The 24,641-nt window shown below is 39.2% G+C and overlaps 2 protein-coding genes across 3 annotated transcripts in view; one reads left to right on the top strand and one right to left on the bottom strand.

Moving 5' to 3' along the window:
* LOC309702568 (uncharacterized protein) overlaps positions 1-24,641 on the bottom strand; it is a 1,257,380-nt gene that overhangs the window by 123,541 nt on the left and 1,109,198 nt on the right. The window lies entirely within an intron of this gene.
* LOC309702627 (uncharacterized protein) lies at positions 17,156-19,790 on the top strand. 2 transcript variants are annotated; one of them, XM_082527262.1, is made up of 4 exons: positions 17,156-17,248; positions 18,245-18,393; positions 19,103-19,267; positions 19,345-19,790. In XM_082527262.1, exons 2-4 carry the CDS (start codon positions 18,337-18,339, stop codon positions 19,432-19,434), a joined length of 312 nt encoding a protein of 103 aa, XP_082383388.1. In that variant the 5' UTR covers positions 17,156-17,248; positions 18,245-18,336; the 3' UTR covers positions 19,435-19,790. The 2 variants fall into 2 exon arrangements, with proteins under 2 accessions (XP_082383388.1, XP_082383389.1); XM_082527263.1 differs by lacking the exon at positions 17,156-17,248 and having other exon boundaries at positions 18,097-18,393.

Here is a 24,641-nt window from a genome sequence, read left to right as displayed (position 1 = left end):
GCATTTATTTAAGCACAGCTCTCTGAATGTCCCAGGTTGAGGTCTGCACTTTGCTTTTCAGCTATTCTGCTGTAGATTTGCTGCTGTGTTTGGGATCATTGTTCGACTGCAAGACCTAAACTTTACCTATTAAACAGTTAACTCTGTATTTTACACTTTATGTGAATATTGTTGCAGATTTCAATTATTAATGTTTTTATAACTTTGTTCTTTCTTATATTTAATATTATACAATATTTATACTTCATGTCTCTGTCTTCTTTTGAACACTCCAGCACAGCATCACTATAACTTTGTCCTCACTGACAATAAAGCCGTTTTATATATTTCATTGCAAATGTTTCAAGCAATTTGTAGCTGTATCTTAAGATATTTTGTTAATAATATAGTATTTTATATTGTTTTTTTTCCCCATATTTGAGAAATATTTAACCTGTAAAAGTCTGTTTATGTACAATTTGGTGATATTAGCCCTGATTATTGGAGGAACTTGTACATGAAGCAGATTTCTGAGACTTCAGATTTGAAGGTTGTTGTCATATAATCTAAATGATGGCAGATTAACGTTCCCTACCTCTGTCCTACAACCACAGGACTCCTTTGCATTCGACTGATAGAAATTTCAAGCTCAGTGTTAATGAAGATTTCAAAGGCCTTAGTGCAGGGGTAGGGAACGTCTAAAACCTGCAGGGACACCGGCCCTCGAGGCCTGGAGTTCCCTACCGCTGCCTTAGTGTGAAAGGAATGAAGCTGTAGCGCCTCCCAGTGGTTGAAAAGAGGTACACAAGAGGTTTTTGCAACCTGCTGTTTAATGAAGGTAATCAGCTGGGACAAAGGTACATTATGAGAATAATATCTCTGACAAACCTCTACCACAATTAAAAGATGCATTTTGATTTACATGAATGCATTTCATCTTCTCTGCAAAGGCTACACAACCTTCTTTGCCATTTGAGTGTGTCCAGTCCAGCTGAAACCAGCTCATTACTGATGGCATGAAAACGATCTGTGAGGTAACATTTTTACTGTCATTCATTCCTGTTGAAAACTTGTCACGTGTTTGCTTAGGTTCTTCTCAATAATCCTCCCGTATCCTGTGTAAAAACTACCCAAGCTTAAAGTATACAGACTGCCGGGAGGGGCGAGACGGGAATTTTCATTGCATATAAATATATATTAAAATACAGATAGCAACAGCCACGAAAACATAGGCAAGAGAGAGTATAGCAGTGTCGTAGATGTAGCCAAATAAGACAGAAAAATTAAGATGGAAAATCCCCAAAACAAAACCCAATCTTTAGTGTGGGAGCATTTCCATGTCATTCCCAAAGGTGTAATTATTTTCAGCGACTGCAAACTGAACACAAACTTTTCATAACTGAGTTTGTTTCTTCAGTTGTATTTTGGTAATGCTGTTGTACAGCAGGGAAGCAAACACAAGTGCTAACGCTAACAACATCCAATCAGGATTTATTGGTTAGATCAAAGCTAACATCTGCATTACATGTGAGCACTACACATGTTATTTAACATATATAACGTATAAGATTTTTACATCTTTCTCTTTCCCTCGAGAAGAACTGCTAAAACTGTAGAAATAACATTACAGAAAAGCAGGACATGCTCAAGCAAAACATTATAGAAAGTCTGTCACGGTTCTGGGTCAGTTTGACCCAGTATTTTGAGTTGTCATGTTTTTGCAGGTTTAGTTTAGTTCCATGTGTCATTTTCTGTCTCTCTCTCTATGTCGAGTCTGCGTCTTAGTGTGATGGTTTCTTGTTCCTGTTTTATTGTGAAGGTCTGCGTCTCATGTGAGTGTGTTCAGTTTGACCTCTGTCTCGTCTTGTTGATTATTCCCAGCTGTGTCCACCACCTGTGTGTAATTCCCCTTGTTTCTCTGTGTATTTAAGTCGTGTCCTCTGTCATTGTAGTTGCTGGTCCGTCTGTGTGTCCACCATGTCTGACCTGTGTGTTCTCCCTGCTGTCCATCTCCTCTGCTCGTTCTTGTCCAGGTTTGTGCTCTGTTGTTTCCAGTCTAGTTTAGTTCGTGCTCCATTTGCTGTTTGTCCATATTTATTTTTGTGTTCAATAAACCACCTTCACTTCTCCACTACTGCCTGCGATTGGATCCTCATTTATTATTTTCACACGGCTCTCCTCACCCGCCGTGACAGTACGGACCAGCCAGATATGGATCCAGCGGCAGTCACCCCACCTAGGGAGCTTCAGGAGGCCGTTATTGACTCTGCTTCTAAATTGATTTACCAGCTGTTAGAGCATGAGGGAGAAGCGTCTCTTTACACTGTGGAAGCCAACCTACAACACCTTATTTCCAGTTACCCCTGGTTATTGGACTCACTGCGTCCGCTCGTACAGAATTTTGTTCTTCACGAGCTTCACCTACACCCCCCCGCCGCTACCGCTCGCCTGCTCATGCAGTGATATCATCAGTGACAAGTCAGGTGATAGAGGCTAATGCAAAATGGTGTTTCAGTGAGGCACAATTTATTATGACAATACATTTTTTTTAAATACTCAGTATGAATTAAACAGGTTAAAGGTCAATGCTCTGTTGTAATATAAAGACAAAATGATTGACAGCAGCCCAGCAATATCAGTAAAACGCAAATTGGCCACATGGTGCAATGTAAGGAGCTCTGTGATTGGTTAGGAAAGGACAGACTGGCCACCTCGATTTTTCTTCACTGCACATTGATCCATAGCTTTGCTCTGTAAAGGCTAACAAAGTGCTTTTGCTTTACAAAGACATTCAGCGTCGGTATTCACTCTTTTAAAATGCCACTGAACACTGGAGTGAAATGGAGCCCTGATCCTCAGAGTTTTATTGTTGCTAACATTTCTTATAGATAGCACAGATAGTGCCCCACTGCAGTAATCACTCATGTCTAGATATTCCTGTTAAAAGGGAGTTTTTCCTCCCCACTGTAACATGGCAAACATAGCAAACGGATAATCCAGCTGAAGCTTCAGACAGCCGTCAGACAGTGAAACACTGCCATCTGCTGGACTCGAATAACAAAGACGCTGCTTTGACGGGTGAGGGAGTTTCAACAAGTCTGCAACGACTCAAGCATCAAACTACAGAACTATTCTAGCGGACATGGTGCTCTAATGACTGCTTCATTAACGCAGCTCAGAAAGGATAATAGAAACTCAATAAATTATGAAATACAAAACTTACTGGTTCACTGCACACACAAAACGTCTCTTATTAGCACAACACTGCTCAGGGCTCAGAGTATATTCCTTATAACCTATTAAACCTTAGCATGTTATTTTGAAGTGTTACAGGTGAAACAGCCAACCAGTGAAGTTAACTGTAATTTCAACATTGAGCTACAAAAATGCTTTTTTTTTTTTTAATTTCTTTTTACAGTTTTGCAATTTTACACAAGTTTTATCATCAGTGTCACAATGACTGCTGCTAAAATTGAGTATGAGCTTTTTGTTGGTCTGATTAAAAGGTTAAATGTAAAAGCATAATTTAAACACGTGATGTGAGGTCATTAATTACAGTGCAGGTGTCCTGCTTTAGGATCATAAATTAATACTTCCAAAACAGTAAAGTTGTAGAGAACCTATGTTCATTATCGTTGCTAATCATGGAAAGACAAAGACGTCAGACTCTGCTGAAAAATTTTACACCCTCCTACTCTCTGCACACAGCGGTCTGAGGGACCTTCCAGGATCGGGGATTTTATTTATTTTGTTCTTTTTTGGTCTTACTGGTTAGTAGGTGGTGATTTTGTACCTGGTGATCTCACATTTGGAACATAAATTGCTTTGGAGCAGATTAGGTTCAAAGGATAACTTGGCTCTTGAAGTTAGCCGGATAAGACAGCGTTCTGCTTCACAGTTGAGGCCTCAGAGAGTTGTTGCTAACCAAAGTCTATCTTGTACGGCCATGCAGCATCTTATGACATTTTGTAACCTGAGCAGTGAAATGATTGCTGTTTTAGTGCACATACACAGTGTGGGGATCAGTATCAGGACAATAAAGTTATGGTGCAAAAAGCTGCATCTGGTCAGAAGGAAAAGCACGCACACTTGGAAGACTTGACCATTTGCACAAAATGAATGGCTGACACTGGACAGATGAGAGAATGTGGATGGCCACACCCTCGTGCATTAAAGAGGGCTTTCAGTTCATTGAAAACACAAAACCAAACACACAAAAGACACAATGAGACAGCTGATCAGTTTGCTTCACTAAATCATCGACACAAGCCGTGTTGTAGAGGGTACTGCAGCCGTGGCAGGTTATCATCTTAAGGTGGCCCTGACACTCCATCGTACGCCACAAAGCTGTGAATAAATGCAAAGCAAAGAGGCATCATCACTAACATAATAACTGTAGAAGTTATCCCGCTGCATTACATTTATCAGGATATCGTAATAAATGTTCATCATATGTTGCTTTGACCCATCATTGTTGTCATTAATATCGGTACGTGACACTGGACACTTCCTGTCATTCATATGTCCTGACTTTGTGATCAGTGTAGCAGCTTGAAAATAACTGCTTGGTTAACAGCAGGTGTACAGGCAGGTGCTCTGATCAAATAACATGTTTGGCTAAAGAAACAGAAAATAAAAACATGTAAATAGGAACACCCACATCTCTACTTCTTCTATTTTCCATTTCACACTTACAAAAAAGTTCTCCTGCGTAGGTGTTGAGACAAATATATGTCAATTTAATACTTCAGACAGGCCCCAGAGCAGGTCTGAACAATTAGTCCACTTAAAATCAAAACTGCAATTTGAAACCATGCAATTAGCAATTTTGCAAAGAAAACTTGGCTAGGCTAAGCTAAGCTAACTGTTAGACAAAGTAGAGGAGTTGGAAGAGTAAAGGATTCTGGTTAACTCCAGTTCAACTTAACATTAAATTAAACTGAATCTATTAAACTATTAGACTCAGACGAGGTCGGCACAGGGACAGGCCTCGGGGGTCCAGGCCCACCTGGTGAAGTCCTTCTTCCCCAACATCTTCTGATGTACTTCATTTATACATTTTGGTAATGAAGTACTTAAACTACCACCTCCCTGATTAGTTATTGCAGTGTGAGCTCAGTTCAATTAATCAGGTCACAGTAGTTTAGCACTTCTACAGCAATCATGCAACCAGCATGACTGAGGAGGACACTGGGTGGACGGGCTTTGCAGGTCAGACTTTGAAACTATCTTTTATTGTCATTATGCCAAAAGCAGTGAAATTATATGCTGTCCCATTCAGTGCAAATAAAGAATCTGTGTTTACTGACAGGACAAAGCACTGAACATGATTTCATCTGTTAACCTGGACAAATTCCAAAACAATTCCTTATTATTTCTTTTTCTTAAGTAAAACCAGTAAAAGCTTCTACTTCAAAAATATGGACTTAACACTGAGATCCTGATATTTTAGACCAGTTGAATTTAGATGATCTTTTTTAGTTCGTTCAGTTTGCTGGTTCTAACGACGACGGTCTTCATCAGTTTTAATGTCACTGTGACTCATATCTCTGCATGGCTGTTTTGTTCTGAGTGCACTGTGACAATGAAGTTAAGATCCGGTGATCAGCACAGCAGCCTGGGAGTGACTGCTTGGTTAACGACAAGGTTTACAAGACCTGATCAAATGTCACACTGGAAATATTTTGCAAGTGAAACAGCAAAAGCAAATGAAAAAATGTAAATATGTTAATTGGACCACCTACATGGTTTCGAGAGCAGGGGTGAACTAAAGAGTGCGACCCATCACTTCAGTTTCAGCATATAATTTCTATTTAACACTCAAAAAAATCTGTTGTACAAGTATTAAAAATATATTCACAAATGAAATTTACATGCCTGAGATGAAAACATTACTCATACAAGTTGTCAGGTAAAGTCTATAGCACTGTTACATCTAAATATGGACACTGAGCTGGGACGATGTCACAGATCTGAGCCTCTGCACCTTCACTATACGTTTGTGTGTGTCAGGCCTGTCCTGTATCTCTCCACCACCTGATCCAACACACCACCAAATCCTGATCAGCTGATCATCTCTGCTCCTCTAATCACCTGAATATCCAAGTATCCGAAAGTGTCCATCGATCTGACAATACAATTGTAAAATCGATCATTGACCTGTGCCCTAATGTGTTCTGTGCACTTGTGAACACACTTCCTTATGGAGTACGTTTATTAAGGACACTCTTTCATTAGCACATAGGTTCAATAACACAACAAATAACCTCCAATAAACCTTTTAATAAACTGTCATTGGAGGCTGATGTGTTCTCTCTTGGCTTGTTTTCTTGTTGTGTGCCACACAGAAAATAAATGCATGGTGTCTTAACTCACTGATACGGGGATATCAATGAGCACAGAGTCCAGCCAACGATGGCACAAAGTCAAACCTCCTTCAAGGAAACTGGAGAGTCCAACACTGGCATTGAGGCTACCCCAACAATATCAATATGGTGTAACTTCCTGCTCTAACTCAGGCTCCTTCCCCACAAGAAAGATGATATTTTATGTACTCGAAGTCAGACCTGGAATCTGCGGGTCAGACTTCCTGGGCCCTCGACCCCTGACCTCTGAGATTTTCATGTCTTGTATTTTATAATATTTATCTTTTGTTCTCCTGCCAAAATTGTAAACACTGTCATAATGCCATATTGCACTGTTGTTCGATCAGCTTCATTAAATATACTTTTATATATACTTTTATCCTTTGTTTTGTTATACATCCATTTAAATCCTCATATGAAATTATTACAACCAACTGGTAGTAAAACAAAAATAAAAAGATTGTTCAACATTTTAACTGCAAATGGTCAATACACTCACTTTATTTGCCAAAAATTATACTTAAAAAGGGGAAAAAAGAAGTGTTAATAGTTTATTTGAAAGGTCAAAATATACCAACACATCTTTTTATTTTAAATCTATTTGTTTGTGCATTAATTTCTTTTCTAAAGCCAGATGTGGATAAACAGGCTGCATCTACATGCAGGTTCTTGTGGTCAGTGGTCATCATATTTGCATTATCTTTCTGAGTCACAAGCAGGGAAGTGTTAAAGTTTCCTAGAAGTGGTGGGCCAGTGATGTAGGTGTGGATGCAAAGGATTATTTGAGGTGGTGCTGATCAGAAGTATAAAAATCAAAGTGTCCAGATCCAAACACACTTTGTTCCTCTGTGACAGAAGTGAACTAGAACTCACAGCAGCATCTGAACTGCAGAAGAGATCTCTGCTCATCTCCGTCTGCATTCCTCTTTTGGTAAGAACTTATTATGTATCATTTAAAATGATTTTCCTTTTAAAGCTGGGCAGCAGGCTCACGTTGAACATCTCCATAAACTGTCATAATTCTGCTGCTACACTAAACACTGCATTCGGTGAGCATACTAAACTTACGTAAGCTGTATATTTGCACGGTGAGAGACCTGTTTTTGCTGATTTGTGTTCAAATACAACAAGATCTTATTTAAACTGACTGTCAGATGTTGCCTATCCAGTTATGTAATGAACCCACTATATACATTAACCACAGACCCTTCACCACATCTTCATCACCTGCTGTTCCAGACAACCAACTTATACCTGAACCACTGCAGGTTAATCATCATCATTAGTAAAGGAAAAAAAGGTGAGTGTCTTAATTTGGAAAAGCTTGAAATAAAAAATCCTATAAATTACACAAACAGATACGAATTGGAGGAAAATCCATAGTGTCTTGAGTTCTGTTTTATTTTTATTTTGCAGTGTGTCATTGTTACTACAGAGCACACTGAAACATATGACAGGAAAGAATAACTGAGTGCAGAAAGGCTTTTATATTAAATCGGATTTAAACTTTGTTCTTAATGAACCGGATCTATTATGACCTGGACTTTTATCTATAAAATGGGCTTGTGAAACTCAGAGAAAAACTCTCTCAATATATCTGTAGATATAAATATATATTTATCCAAATCACATCAAGTAAAAAAGGCAAAATGACAAAATTAAAAAATAATAATAACAAAAAGTATAAATTAAAACACAAAATTTTAAGGCAAAAACAAATATCTTGATGTCTTAATACGATGAATATAAAATATAAAGTAATACAACAAGGTTAAATATCTAAACATTTAAAGACAACTACTTCAGCTTTTCAAAGCTTCTTTTTCCAGTTGAAAATGACATCATCACGCCTGAATCTGCTTCCAGGAGCCGTCCAGATCAGGCTTGTTCAGGATATTTAGAAATCGTCCTAACAGTTGAAAAATAAAAAATAAACAGAGAACAAAGTAATATATATGATTAGAAATAAATAAAAAAGAAAACTATAAATAAAACGACTTCTTTCATTTAAAGTAAAAGGTCTATCAGTCCTCTTGTCGTGTGTGTTTGCAGCTCACAAAGACGACTTACTGAGCTTCAGGATCCAAAAGGATGTATCTGCCAAATTCTTAATGTGGAAAAATGTCCATGTGTTTTCTTCTCCAGGAGACGATGAAGACACTGTTTGTCTGCACGATGCTCGTGCTGCTCTTTGCTTCCGGATTTTCCAAAGTGAACAATTTTCAACCAAGCGAGCACCGACCTGAAGAAACCTTATGAAAAGTTTAGAAGACAGCATGTAGATGCTAAGATGACTGAAAAGCTGTGTAACGCAGAAATATCAAATAGGAATATCTACAAAATTGACAACAGTTGTAAGGAAACCAACACATTCATCCTCAGCATTCCAGCAAAGGTCAAATCCATTTGTAGAGGTGATGGGAGGTACGATGAAAATAGCGGCATGACGTATAGTACCGCAACGTTTCGCATAATTAAATGTAAGCTAAAGCATCAGGGAGCCAGGAAACCCAGCTGCCAGTATGAAGGCAGGCTTCTCACTAACAGGATCATTGTCGTGAAATGTGAAGGGAAGTTACCTGTGCACTTCGATCGGGACCTTCTACCCTCTGAGCGCAACGATGGCGAGCAACTATGAGGAAAGAGTGGTGTGGAGGGGGGCGTGGTCTGCGATGCTGCTGCAGGTCAGATGGATGTACCTGCGCTGCATTTGCTATCACGCCTCGCCAACTTAAAAGGCTTTGTGCTGTCTGAGTTGTTGGTGTTGTGGATGTGTTGGCTGGCAGTCCACAGACAGACTGATTTACACAACTGTGGAAAAAATAAAATTAATAAATAAAAACAATTGGAAAACATAGATGTGTCATTATTTCATATAGATTTCAAATAACATACCATTTGATGTCAACATGTTTTAGTTGCATTTGCAGTGCTCGTGCTGTTATATTCTTATGATTCTGTTCATTTTATGAGTGTATCCTTCAGCCTTGCTTCACATATTTACTGCTGCTTGATCAGCTTTAGTCCTGCTAGCATCAGCACAGGTAGAAACAGATCACACATCAGAGAATCGGCCGTGCATCTAAATGCAAATGGAAACTAAAAATGAAAACATAGATAACTGAGCTGAACTTCATAGATCTGAAAGTTGACCAATGCATACATAGTGCTAAAAATCAGGTATCGGGAAAACACATTATTTTATATTATGCTGAGGTCAATTGTTATCCTTTTTTAAAACTATATCATATAATAAAGTCTGTTTTGAAGTTTACTATGGTAAAAAAAATATTTTAAGGCTCTTCAGATATACTGTAACTTCATAGCTATGAACCATCAAAGCATTTTCATCATAAATATAAAACTTCATTAGGTAGATCTGTTCAAATACTCATTAATGCAAATATCTGATCAGCCAATCACATGGCAGCAACTCAATGCAGGTGTAAAAGGTGAGGTCTAAAAAGAACCTTTAAGAAAATATGAATCCATCTTAATCAGTCTTCAATTATGAAGCAATGGCCTAACTCCCTCTGACAAACAGACCTGTGGCAAAATTTATAAACCACTTTTGACTTTTTCCAAGGTGAACATTGTCTGGCAGCAGGTGCCCTTCCCCTCCCAGATCACGGCTCATATCTGATTTTCAGCTCTAAAGTTTATTTTTCTCTTCATAACAACTGTGCAAAGGATGATTTCTGAGGATGATGATTCATTTAAAATGCTTGGATGCTGACAATTATGCAGAGTCAGGCATGGAAAGGCTGCTCTTTGTGACAGGTGGGTGCTGTCATACATGGGTGTAGCTGCCAGCTGTCCTCGAGGCTTCACCTCTGCTAAACGTGTGTCTCTGAACTTGACCTGGTCTCATAAACTCTCCTGTGATTTTTATTTTGCATCCTTGGTTATTCAAATGAATGATTAATATATTAATATGAATCTATACAGATTTGTCCACACTGGATATGACAGTAAGAGTTAGTAAAGCTCTGTTAACGTGTCCCTCTACAGCCTGTTGTTTCTTAGTTTCACCAGTGAAACTGAATTAAAAACAAAACATAGATGACATATTGTCGCCTAGGCAACCACCAAGCTCCCGGTGCCTACAGACATTCACTAAAACATGCTGGTCATTGGATCGTTTGACTAAATACCTTTAACTAAATATCAATGTTTTCGACATGTCTTAGTTTACATTATTACACAGTTATTATGAGAGAGCATGTCTAATATTTTTCCACTAAACAGTCGTCTTCTCCTTTGGTTAGGTTTGTTTGTAACAACCATTTATAAAAACTTGTGTTTTGCTTTTGTTTTATTTTTAACTGCAATTCTGGTCGAGTAGCTTTTATAGTGTTAATTCAACATATACTACAAAATAAAATGACTTTTTTTAAAGTACATTTGTGGACATTTTATTTTCAAATTATCCAATCACAGAATCAAATGCACAAAGCCTGTGATGTCATCAAAGGCACAAAGCTTGTGATGTCATCACATTCTGTCATTGGAAGGAGAAATTCAGTCAACTGTAGCAACTCTTTGGTGGCAGAACTACAAAACAACCTGTTTGTTAAAACCAAGATAAGGAAGACACAGAGACGCTGAAGCAGACGCTGAAGCAGACGCTGAAGCAGACGCTGAAGCAGACGCTGAAGCAGACGCATATAAAATGGCAGAAGCACAGATGGAAGTGGTCGTGAGCCCAAATATAACAGTTTTGCAAAGATCGGAAAATGACCTCAAAAAACCCCAAACACCAAATCCTGAAACACGTCCTCTGGCACAAGTTCAAACAGAAGTGGTCGTGAAAGGCAAGAAAAAAAGGGGGCAAAAACAGAAAAGAGTGGCTGAAGAACCCAGACGACCGATTACTCGGGCGTATGCTCGGGCTCTTCTAGAAGCCCAAAACAACGTGGCTGATGGAAGCAACCTGAGAAATGAAGAAGTGTCAGGAAACCCTGAAGGAACCTCTGAAAGGGAAAACCCTGAATCCCTCCCTATGTCAGAACCAAAGGACGACGTGAATATGGAGACAGAGGCAAACATGAATAACGCCAGTGGACAAAACCCTGGGCCAAATGGAGGGACGTGGCAACATCAGCCAAATCCCAGATTTATACCCCATCATGGCAGAGTCCAGTATGATTCATGTTGTGAGATTGCTGCTCTCAGGCATCAACTACAAGCTTCCCAAAACCACCAGAACGAGCTTTACTGGAAACTGGTAGCTGCTAATAAGAGGGCTTCTTATTACCAGTCTAAGGTGACCAAACTTCATGCACAGATGATCGCCGACAAAAAACAGCATGAAGAAACAATTAAAGAGCTCATAGAGCAACTGGAGGAGGCTAATGATAATAATAAGCCTGATAAGAGCAAAACAGAGGTTCAAGCAAAGGACAACCAAGCAGTTGTCATGCTGGATGACATGATCCGTGTCCTGCACGAAGACGTCAGCGACCCTACCACAGAGCAGTGTGTGGATTCTTCTACACAAACCACAGAGGCTTCACACACGGACTGTGTAGGTCTGAAGGAGGCTCAATTTGAAGTCCAATACAAGACTCAACAAGAGCAAATAGGAACACTCCAACAACAGCTCCTAGAAGCTCAACACCAACTCAAGGAACAGGAAGACAAACATAGGCAGGACCAGGAGACACTGAACATGGAAATCAGTGAGCTTAAATCCCAGCTCTGCTCCAACAAGGAGCTTCATGACATGAAAGTAGAGACTCTTTATCAAGAGTTGAAAGAAGTCAAAGCGTCCTACATTAAAATCACACAGGAGCAAAATGAACAAAATTCCAACACAGCAAATGGAAAATCTGAGCTTCTGGTGGAAAAAGACACCAAAGAACAGGACAAGGAAGAAGAAGAAGACTCCCTGACATCAACTGAGATGTCTCTGCATGACTCTCTACAACAAACAGAAGACAGAGAGAAAACGATAACTACCAATCCAGCTGAACTCGAAACTGAAGCTAAGACTGTGCCAGAGAAAAAACCCAAGAAGAAGAAGAGGAACTGGCTGCGTCGGCTTTTCAGCTGTACCAGTCCACAGACAGACTGATTTACACAACTGTGGAAAAACTAAATAAATACAAAAAAAATAAAAAAATTGGAAAACATAGATGTGTCATTATTTCATATAGATTTCAAATAACATACCATTTTATGTCAACATGTTTTAGTTGCATTTGCAGTGCTCATGCTGTTATATTCTTATGATTCTGTTCATTTTATGAGTGTATCCTTCAGCCTTGCTTCACATATTTACTGCTGCTTGATCAGCTTTAGTCCTGCTAGCATCAGCACAGGTAGAAACAGATCACACATCAGAGAATCGGCCGTGCATCTAAATGCAAATGGAAACTAAAAATGAAAACATAGATAACTGAGCTGAACTTCATAGATCTGAAAGTTGACCAATGCATACATAGTGCTAAAAATCAGGTATCGGGAAAACACATTATTTTATATTATGCTGATGTCAGGGCTCTGAGTGCGGGCAGGTGGAAATGTGGATCCAAATGCAGGACTCCGAGACGAAATGTAACTAAAACCACAGCTTTTATTGCTGGCATGAAACAAAAACAGAAACCAAACCATGAAACCAAGCAGGAACACACAGGCAGGGTCTGAGGGTACGACGCGACACCAAGCGTGGGAAAACACAGGGCTTAAATACACAGGGTAGTAATGAGGGAATGGGCCACAGAAGGGAGACACAGCTGGGGGAGCTGAACTTCATAGATCTGAAAGTTGACCAATGCATACATAGTGACAACACATTATTTTATATTATGCTGAAGTCAATTTTTATCCAATTTTATAACTATATCATATAATAAAGTCTGTTTTGAAGTTTACTATGGTAACAATTCATCTTTTTAGGCTTTTCAGAAACACTGTAACTTCATAGGTATGAACCAAAAAACCATTTTCATCATGAAAATAAAAAATAAATCTAAAGGAGATAAACATCACAACTGTTCAACCAAGCATTAAGTCCATTTTGAAACAAAGAACGATGTACACTCAGCCAATCACATGGCAGCAACTCAATGCAGTGTAAAAGGTGAGATGTAAAATAAAACAATTAAAAATATTAATTAATCTTAATCAATCTTAAAATATCTTCTAACTCCCCTTTACATACAAAGCTGTGGCCAACCTTACAAACCATTTTGAATTTTTTCCAGCCGAGGCGTTCAAAATAACCAAACTGCTAATAGTCACGGTTTAATTTGGGCAGCTGCCTGCCTAATATAATGTAAAATCATCACAATATTTTACACAAAGAGAGTAAATGTATCCTTGTACTCAGCTAAGACAGCTGGGCTGCTGTGGCTTGTGTTTATGTTCAGAGTGACATCTGATTTAAAAGCAGACTGTCATGGTTGCGGCTGTGTGCAGGCAGGATGAGGACCCAAACGCAAGCTCACGGAGGCAGGAATGAACTCAAAACACAGCTTTATTGCTGGAGAGAAAAACCATACAACCTAAACGAGGAAACTATAACGTAATACACAGAGAAACACACGGCCATGAATGAGGGAGAACGCGACACAGAACTGAGGGAGACGCAGACATAAATACACAGAGGGTTAACGAGGGAAGTGGGAGCACACGGGGAACACAGGTGACACTGATAATCATAACAAGACACGGCAGGAGTGAACGCAACACTGACGGGAGACTGTCAAAGTAAAACAGGAAGTACGCGGAGTTTCAGAGAGGAGGAGAGACAGCATGGGGAGAGCACGGACATAACGGGCTGGGAAAACATGGAATAAAACACAAGGAGGGGAAACGAGGGCTCACAGATAAACAGAGGGGCACACAGGAGGTAATCAAATAAGGAACATCTTAACAGAAACCATGGCATAAATAAAGAACAACACACAAAACATACAAAAACTAAGAATGCTGGGCCAACATGGCCCAGGATCATGACAGACAGCAAAAGACACTGAGCAGCATATCAGTCAGCATGGGAAAAATGCCATAGATTTAAGGAACCAGGCTAAAATAATTGGTTTCTAGTGGGTTCTATTGTAAGTGCTCTATATTTCAGCATGACATACTGTATGCATCCTACACTGAGAACCCTTGAAGCTGATCATCAGGGTATGCTGTGTACTTCTTACACAGAAGATAAAATAACATGCAAAGATTTTAGATGGTTGTGGTTGGTCCTTACACACAGATGTAAGGTCAAAAAAAAAAATCACCCACAATGGATCGTTCACAGACGCTGGTCCAGTGGAACCCACTTCCACAAAGGCTGCACCTGCTCTGGCAGAACAGGAAGCATCAACTACATAGTAGCTATTTTCATAATTAAGACATCAACTATAGGTGTTCCCAAAATGTGCCATGTTGTCTGCACACCTGACAGTTCAATAAGTCCTGTGTTGATTACAGATGGTGGTTGTTTCCAGAAACAGCACTTGCATAAAATAAGTACAGAGCACTTTATGAGCCAACCTGCTTCTTTAATGAGCATTTAGGTTGTTTGTATTCAGTGTTCACAGATAATATGCTCATTAAAAGGGGGGATCCACTATGTCCTTCTTCACAATCCTGTCTGCCAACTTTAAGAAGAAATCAGAGTGACGCAGAAGCTTTAAAACAGTGTTCAGAATAATCAGTGATGCTTTTATCTGAACTGATGACAGATAAAGATGAACATGAGTGTGGCAGAAGAGTAAGTTCTCCCTCTTTCTTGGAAGTATACAAAAGTCTGTTGTTTCTAAAAAGTTAATAAACAAACAACAAGTTCTTACAGAATGAGACGTGAAGCCTGGAGACGAGCAGTTCAGACACGCTGTTATTAAATTCTACCTGAGCAGGTTATAGTTCACCTCAGTTACGGAAGAACAAATAACACTTGGCTCTGGGAGCTTCAGTTTTTATACACTGTCGTAGCACCACCCTAAGCCATCATTTGCATCAACACCTACATCACTAGCCCAGCAGTTCTAAGAAACTTCTCTGTTTGTGGTTCAGAACCTAATGTGACACCAATGAGCACAACAGCATGCAGCTGCAGGTTGTTGTTCATACCTGGCTTTACAATAAAGAGCCATGTTTGCAGGCAGCTATTTGAAGTTTTGTGTAAAATATCATTTTTATAGAAATAAACCAAATGTGTCTAAATATATTAAGTAAACAATCAGAATAAGAACATTTTGAAATAAAATCCAAAAACTGCATCTGGCTTAGTTTTTGTTGAATAAATAATGACTCTGTGTAATATGTCATGTGTTGTATATGTAAGTTGTATTTGTACAATGAAGCCAGGCTTTCTTTGTGTTAGCTGCCTGACAAAACCTAAAACTCTAGTCAGAGATTGCAGGTGTCACAACAGACATGATCAGCTTTCTCTGTCGATCCTATCTTTCTGTTTCACACTCTGTGCACTCATATAAAAAATCTTTAAAAAAACAATCACATGACTCTTCTTCCACACAACATGATCCCTGAGTGCCGCCTGCTCCAACCAGACATGTTCTCACAGCGACGATGGTGATAATTAAAATCTACAAAGAACGTGATAAACATTATTAAAATGCAGCACTGTTAAAGCAACGTGATTAATGCTGCATTAAAATGAGCCTTTAGCACATAGAGATGATTCAACAGTTTCATTTGAGTTCATTATTTCTAAGGCAGATGCTACACCAGTGAAGGTGCACTTAGTTTTCACACACTGCTTCTGCATTGTGTCTTAGTTTTAGTGGATTAAATAATGACACAGTGTTTGTTTGTTTTTCTTTAGTAACAAATGACCTCAGACCAGCTTATAATATTTTATAAACAAATAAGCATAAATGCATAAACTCAGCCTGGAATCACATGCACTCAGAAAAATTATGGTTCTTAAATGGTTCTTCAGATGGCTTCATGCTTCTTTAAAGAACCATCATACGTCAAAGAACCTTTTTATTTTGTGGATGGTTCTTCAGCTATTACAAATGGTTCTTTAAAGAACAAAAGGTTCTTCATCCTTAGCAATCTAAGTTTGATGGTGTAAATGGCATAAATATTTATTCACTATAATGAGGCTGTGAATTATACTGTGTGTTTTCTTTGTGTGCATGTGTGTGCGAAGGGAGAGGGCGGGTTACCTGGCAATTACCCTTTAAGAGAAGATGGTAGGAAACTGAATATTCAAATAAAAGTTAGAAATATTTGCTTAAAAATATACTGGTGGCAGGGGTGGGGGCCAAAGCCTAAAGACCCTAACCCCCCCCCCCCCCCCCCCCCCCCCCACACACACACACACACACACACCCCTAACCCCACAAACACATTATGAATATGGTGAGCTAACAAACAGTAGACACAATACACACATTCAAGTACTGTACTTTAATTTTAAATTTTAATAAAGCATTACTATTTTCTACTCCAAGGCATTACTTTTGAGATTATTATATATTTTTGAAAATACAGCATAATGATAATACTAATTATTGTAAACTTTACAAACCACCCAGCAGTATGTAAAGTCAAATTATAAGATACAAGTAAGTAACAATTGCAGAACAGAATGTCAGTGTAATGAACACACACTTCGTTTTGACAAAGCACTGCTTAGGTAAATGATCTGAGTAGTTGTTCATCACTGAGCAATTTGTTAATATGTGTTTCGAGCCAAATAAATGACAGGGAGAGAGAGTGACGTCAGAACACGTCATACTATAACCTCCCGGGAGCGAACGGAGGGGGTCAGTCGTTGGGATGCGCATGCGCATGCGCAGACAGAGTGTGCGAGCGGCGGGCCTTGACCTTTCGGGGAAAAAAACTCACGGACGGTGACAGCGAAATGGATAACAGTCTTCAGTACCTGCTGGACTTTGAAGCTGTGGATTCTGGGACTGTTAGAAAAGGTAAAACATTTCCATTAAAACCTTATTACTGTTTTGTTTTTGTTACTCGTCATTGTAGCTTGCTGTTAATGTTGTGCTAACAGTAGAGATTAGCTAGATACGTTAGCCGTTGAGGTCAGCGCAATTTAGTATCCGGTATACAGAAACTGTTTTCCTAACAAAACCACTGTTATAATTAAGTGAAGCTGCTCCCAGCTAATTTGAACCTTTGGCTTCTAAAATATGTGGTTCAATTGCGTGCTGCGTACATAACCTAATGTCAGCTAGACCGAAATTAAAATTTAATATATTGTTAAAGTCACTAAAATGGCGCCTGAAGCCTGTTGTGAGCTCTGTGTCTGCTCTAGAAACTCTGAAATTCTGTAGATCTGAGCCGTACATTAAATACTCACATGAACCTGTACTTTGAATTCTGTATGAGCTGTATAAAATACAGCTATGCATAAGAGTTTTGAATGAATAATTAGATTAGATAACTCTTCATTGTCTAATCGAATTATATAGAAATGAATAGAAAGTGGTTCTTTAGACTGATGCCATAGAAGAACCTGTTTTGGTGCCACAAAGAACCTTTCAAACAACGGTTTCAAACATGAGAAGGTGTGTCTTTGACTGTTCCTGCATAACTTAGTTTCGGACTAGTTGACAAGTTATGCTCCGGTCATTTGATGTTTCCAAGATAGATGTTCTTTTGTAATATAGTTAAATTTTTTTGTATATTTAATTTATCCACCATCATACATCATACATACAAGCTAAGAAGAGGTCGTTATACTAACAAGAGGTATCAACGCTGGGCCAAAGTTCAGCACATGGTTAAAGTTTGTAATCCAGCCAGGGTTTAAATATCACTCAGCAGCCAGAGCTGAAGCAGGTAGCATCAACACATAAATCTACTCTACCCGGCTTAAATCACAAGAGCACCTCTGACCAAAAAGCTGTAGATTTTTCTTGTTTGCACAAATTAATCCAGATTCACATTAACTGTGTTCACAGCTCCAACAAAATGAGGAAGAGGAGGGGCAGAAACACAATTAGATTGAATTACAATTGGATGGAAGTTGAGGACAAGGAGAAGGAAGCTTTGGATGAGGAGGAAGAGAAGCAGCAGGAGCATCTTTAGGGATCCCTATGATGTCATTGAGGTTTGTTTCATTAATATGGTCCTCTCACAAAGAACGATGACATGTTTTAGTTCACGTACTTCCTGTATTAAATAGTGATATGCAAAATGTTGTGAAAAACCATGGAGCATGTACGTATAGTGCATCTGCAGGTAAATGAACATCAAATCTCTAAGACAGACTGAAATCTGTATATTTATCACCCTTATGATAAAACCCATGTCAGCCATTGGTTTATGGACTTTGTATTTTGAAGCCTCAACATTTGCATTATTGCTGTTGCTATGTTGGGACCATATTAGGATGAGGGATCAGAATCTGGAGTCATGCACACTATTATTTCATTTAGTGTGTATCCATAAGATTCGTACAGCAGATCCAAGTTGTGCCTTGAAAACAGGAAAGTCGTCTGCATAGAGGAGAACTGTAATAGCAGGCTTGTACAAAGTGAGGCTTTGTGCTCACATTTGCTGCAAACACTCATTTTACCCTGTTTTGATGCAGCTTTCACTTGAAATCAGGCAAGAACTGGACTTATTTTTTACAATGTGTTCTTGTGAATTGATTGTGTATCGCATATGTTTGGTTTGACTTTCTGCAAGACAACAGTCGTCCACTGGCCAAAACAATTTTCCAAATACCTCCACGTGATCTAGCCTGGATTTAGAAAAGAATAGCAAAAAAAATCTGCACCTCCTGCTTCAGATGCAATTTGTGTTTGTGTGTTCAGAGGCAGCGGCGAGAGGGGAGACCTCGGGTCATCCAGCTGGAGAGCCTGACCAGGAGGAGTCGAACATTAACTCAGCTCTTCCAGGGCACCCTGCAGACTCAGCTGTTGGCATCGACGAGGGATGACGTGAACGCCAAACTGGAGTCCATCACAGGTCAACTGCAGGTATGCGAGTCAGACCTTCTGAGGAGGGTTTCACTTTTCTCTCTTCTTTATAATTGACTCTTTTCTCTCTCTTTCAGCTCCTTGTCTCAGAGTGGGAGGGATTTGAAGCACAAAGGGAGGAACTTGTCATTTGGTTGGCTGATATGGATGTGAGGTTGACCAGCTGACAGGAAACACCAGTGAAAAACTGAAACAACTGCAGGTGTGGGCTTGTTTTGATATGACATATATTTGATATGAAACATACGTCAGAGACATTGTCCTAAACTGGACTAACAAAGGACCATGAGTACAACATGAAAAGTACATTACATAGCGTAAGGCTGAAGTTCATTGATCATTTTAATCATAAACTTGTTGTTGAAATGTTTTTACTGAACATGCAAATATCTGCTGATGAAAATGTGTTGATTTATTGGTCTGTTATGAAGCTATTGCTATTTCTAATGTGTTTTATCACTTTCTGATGTTTTATTAATTAAACAATACATGTATTATTTGTTGTGTTATCTGTAGATATAGTATTTATATATATATATTTATTTATAGTATAGCCAATATATTTAATTATTACTTTTTAAAACACTAATATGTGACATGTATTAGTAGTGATGTTGTGCTGAGGGTTAAAATGCCTTTTTGTCTTTTGGTAACTACAAAATGACAATAAACCATTAATATATGTCTATGCTGTGCTCGTATTTATTTTACCCTACTCAAATTCAATTTATGATGCATTTTATTTTGAAAGATTTAAAATGGTTTTTTTAAAGAACCACTCAAAAAAGGTTCTTTAAAATGGTTCTTTTAAAGAACCATTTGAAGGACCTTTTTAAAAATGGTTCTTTAAAGAACCATTTTTAAAAAGGTTCTTTGAAAAACCATTAAAGGTGCCCCAAAGAACCATTTCTTGATGGTTCTTTGGGGCACCTTTAAAGGTTCTTCAATGAACCACTGAAAGAAATGGTTCTTCAAAGAACCATTGTTTGAAAGGTTCTTTGTGGCACCAAAAAAGGTTCTTCTATGGCATCAGTCTAAAGAACCACTTTTGGTTCCAGTTGGCACCTTTATTTTTCTGAGTGCCATCATTGCCATCATTTTTGTTATTGTGGGATTTTTTTCAACATTCACTGAAAATCACTTCTCTCATATTTCCTCTTTATTATTTTCATCACTGTTTAAGAAACGTAACAAAGTCTTATAAAGCATCTAAACCAGCATCATGAAGTGATGTTTAAAGATGGCAGCAAGCTCACAGCATCTCTCAACTCAAGAGCAACATTCAAAGTGCACAGGCTGAAGGAAAGTATTGATTTTATCACATGCAATTACAATACGCCTTTTCATCTGTATCTGGATGTACAATGGGTATCGGTTGTTTGTCCCAGCAGTTTACAATACAGAATGTGCACGTCTGTGGGGCTTTTATAAAGATTTCTATTTGCATTGATACAATTGCTTGGATCACAAATTGTTCTAACTTGATTAAAGTCACCAATGATAAAGGTATTCTTGCGCTTACAGTTACCATTATTATCTCTGTTTGCTATCAGATCATCACATCCCCCTTGTGGGATCATGTTGATGATATGCTGGTTTTCGAATTTCTGAACACGTCCGTTAGTCATGCAGAGCACAGTGCCAGAGAGCGCCACCAGCAGGAAAATGGAAGTCTTCATTGTATTTCTATATCGAAAAAGTAAACAGAGTGAATATATAAATCAGTATTATTTCATTTCATTTATTAACTTGTTTATTTTTGTTTCCTAAATGTTAATCGTGCTTAACTATTAAAGTAAAAATACAGATAGATAGGAAACTCTCTGAAAAGTCAAACTGTTTTCAGTGAGTTTATATATTTGCCAGAGGAAAGGTCAGAATCTGCATATCTGACCACTTTGAATCAATTTATATCTAAACAGAAATCAGTAAAAGTTCAAATCAGTTTTATCAATATCCTCACTTATGAGGATATTGATATCCGTATAACTGGAGTTATTATAGATTTTCATACATGACATTTGTGAAAAAGGCGAGGGTGTCAGGGTCCCTGTGTCTACCCGGTCGCCTCAGTGTGGCTACATGTGTTTTTTTGTTTTGATTTTGTCCCCGCTCTCTCCCTCCCTCCTTCTCTCACTGCCTGGGCGGAGCTCATCTGTGGGCTCCTGCCCTTGGCCCACGCACCTGGTGACACCTGTGGCTCATCACCCAACAGTGTTCCAGTCCCCTTATAAGATGGCAGCCCTGTATTTCTCGTCGCTGGACCGTTGCCGACTCTCGTCAGTGTTAACCCCAGCTCAGTTCGTTCTCGTGTTTCCCTAGCGATCTTCTTACAGTAACCTTTTGCATCTCTGTGAATAGATTTCCCTGGACCTGCCCCTGTGTTACCTGAGCGATCAAGTGTGTGAGGATTGGAGCGAGCTTTTGTGTTTCTTGTGGAGTGTGAAGAGGAGCGTGGAGCGTGGATGGAGTGAGGACTTTGGAGCGTGTGTGGACTGCAAGTGTCTTTCCCCCCTCCTGTTCGTGTGTGGATTCCCGGAACCCGTCTTTTCCCCACTGTGTAAATAGATCACCTGGTGCTTCTGTAAATAAAAAACCTTTATTGTTCCCTACTCAGAGCCTACGCGTGAGTCCGTTCAGTCCCGTTGTGACAGAGGGTAAGGACGTAAATCGACTGGTAAAGAGGGACTGGTGAAGAGTCTGCAGCCGCAGCACCAATCCATCTGTCCATCTCCTGTTCCCTTCTCTGATCACTCGTGAACAAGACTGCGAGTTTTGTAACTTAATAAAAGCAGTAATTTGTTTGCCAGAGTGCCCCTTCCACGTCACACCCTGTTCTTTCCTTCTTGTCTTATATGAAAATTCACTTTGTGGAGCTTTTTGGGAAATTGTTAAACTTCAGGAAGATTCTGAACATGCCCCATCGTTTAGCCAGCTCTTTGGAGCTGAGCAGGTTCAGGCCTGTTGTTGTAAGTTTTATAAAACGATCTCATTTAAACGAATAATCCAGCTGAAGCTTCAGACAGCCGTCAGACAGTGAAACACTGCCATCTGCTGGACTCGAATAACACGCTGCTTTGACGGGTGAGGGAGTTTCAACAAGTCTGCAACGACTCAAGCATCAAACTACAGAACTATTATAGCGGACATGGTGCTCTAATGACTGCTTCATTAACGCAGCTCAGAAAGGATCAAACATATCAATAAATCATAAAACACAAAACGTCTCTTATTGCCCAGGGCGCAGGAAGTGAGTGACCACTTAAGTGTGTTCAACAGGAAGCTAAAGACTGGTGCTGTTAAAGTGTTCAAAAAACAGCAGGAGCTCGGTGTGAGGCCACAGTGGGCCAAAAAACACAAGATGACCTCCAGCGAGGACAAAATGTATCTGGACGTCTCTGTGAGCATCTGTCTCACTGTGTAAGTGTAGCACAGTGTCTGTGTGTGCATGGCTGGGCAAGAGAGACAGCACAACTGAAAGCCAGCACTCAGACGAGGACCCGGTGCATCGTCTGTCTCATCTCAGCCAGTTTACTTACAAACTCTTTAAGTTTGAATTTTAAAGCCGACAATGTGCACAGGGCAGTAATATTTAAAATGAAGGTAAACTATTCCAATCTCTGCAGCCCCAATTGTGTATCTCACACACACACACAGTCCTGAATTCATTACTGAAGTCTCATCCAGACATTCAATGTGCTCTGTAATTAAATTGAGACGTGGGGTCAAAATTCCCACCTAGATTGAGTGAGATGAAATAGAAATCGGCTCTCCTCTAACTGACTTTATAGAAATAATTACATAAGCTGCATTTATAACTGTTATTAAATAACAGCAGCACACGAGAACTAAAGTGTAATCCCAGCACATTTCGCTTCGCTTGCACTGATTCTTTAGAGATGACGACCGTGGTGGGTAATTAAGGGCAAACGATATACAAGTGGCGTGAAAAATGGAGGCTGCATTACCTTTCCAAAGCTTCCTTTCCCGATGGCCCGCAGTATCTGGAAGTGGTCAAAGTTTACTGTGGAGAAAATGAGAAGCAGTTAGTGAGAACGTGTCAGTTTGAGCTGAGCTATAAAACAGGGAACATGACATGTACAGCACTGTGCAAAAGTCTTGAGCCATCCCTCATTTGCTTCCAGGGATCCGGACTTCCCTGTAATCTTTAAAGTGGTATTAAGGAATAGCTCTCCAGGCTTTTTAAAGTGTTTCTGATTTTTAATCCAGGGCTTGTATTTGACCACTTTTTGTCTGTTAAGACCCTTCACACTAATCTCTGAAACATTCAAACATAAACAGACACCTAAGTCATGGAAAGGACCAGAAAACTTAACAAAGAACCAATTTTAAATTGTATCTGTACACATTTACTTACAGCCTATTGCAAAAAAACAAAAGCCCACATCATTTGTTCTCACTTCTTTAGTTGAAGAATGCAGTTAATAACACCGTTAACACAGACTGACCTGGCAAAACACGAAAAAATAAGGGGGTGGTTCAAGACTTTTGCTCGGTACTGTGTGAGAAATGGAAATGTGCACTTCACAATGTATCGCTGCACTTCGGCAGTACTGTGAAGATTAAATGTTTTTTCCTTCCCGATGCATGTGAAAGGTTAAGACTTACATCTCCAAATGTACTGGAACTGATTTGAACCAGAGGACTCAGCCACACTGTTACTATGTACTGCATAAACACAGATGAGAGGCTTTGAACAGATGACATACTCAGATCAATTCAACACTTTAGACTTTAAAAATGCACAAGCGTCTTTCAAAACCCATTTATTTAATCTATCATCATTGATATTATTATGTACAGTTATAATGTACTGTTCATCTCCCTTAAATAAACAGGCAGCCTTAAAGTGTGAAATAGTCACTTGTCTACTGTCTCAGTGGCTGATAGTGCCCCACAGGCCTCAATGTCAGCTTGAAGCCATTATGTTTCAATTGTTTAAAGATAAACAGATTTTGAATGAAAGCGAGGAAACTTCGGTAGCACAAAAAAGTGCCTATTCTTTGTTCCCATATTGTTCAGTCACATTACCGTCATTTCCCCCTAAGGTGTTCCCAAAGACACCACCCAGATAGCAAGGAGACATTGAACAGATGTTGATTTTCCATCTGAACCATCAGAATCGTCAGAATTGAAATGTCAACACAAAACCAATGTTGAAACAACATTGAAATACTGATGAAACCTGACACTGACATTGAAATAACATTGATTCACTGTTGTTCTGTCATCGTTGATTGTTGATCTATTTATAGTTGACAAGGTGACAACAATCACGTTGAAAAACCATCGATTTATGGTTGAGCGGGAAATTAAAGCTGCTACCACTTGGACTATTCCGCAGCACCCCTAT

This window comes from Aulonocara stuartgranti (genome assembly GCF_965226115.1).
Source record: "Aulonocara stuartgranti genome assembly, chromosome: 3".
Classification (NCBI taxonomy): domain Eukaryota; kingdom Metazoa; phylum Chordata; class Actinopteri; order Cichliformes; family Cichlidae; genus Aulonocara; species Aulonocara stuartgranti.
Note: the sequence above shows the minus strand (reverse complement) of the source record. Positions and strands in the feature narration are given on the sequence as shown.

What these genes read in the sequence shown, in the direction of transcription:
- LOC309702627 (XM_082527262.1), top strand. Translation starts at nt 18,337, where the DNA reads ATGAGGAGGAAGAGAAGCAGCAGGAGCATCTTTAGGGATCCCTATGAT. An exon ending in ATCCCTATGATGTCATTGAG is followed by an intron (nt 18,394 to 19,102) that starts GTTTGTTTCATT and finishes TTGTGTGTTCAG; the next exon opens with AGGCAGCGGCGAGAGGGGAG. An exon ending in CCATCACAGGTCAACTGCAG is followed by an intron (nt 19,268 to 19,344) that starts GTATGCGAGTCA and finishes TCTCTCTTTCAG; the next exon opens with CTCCTTGTCTCAGAGTGGGA.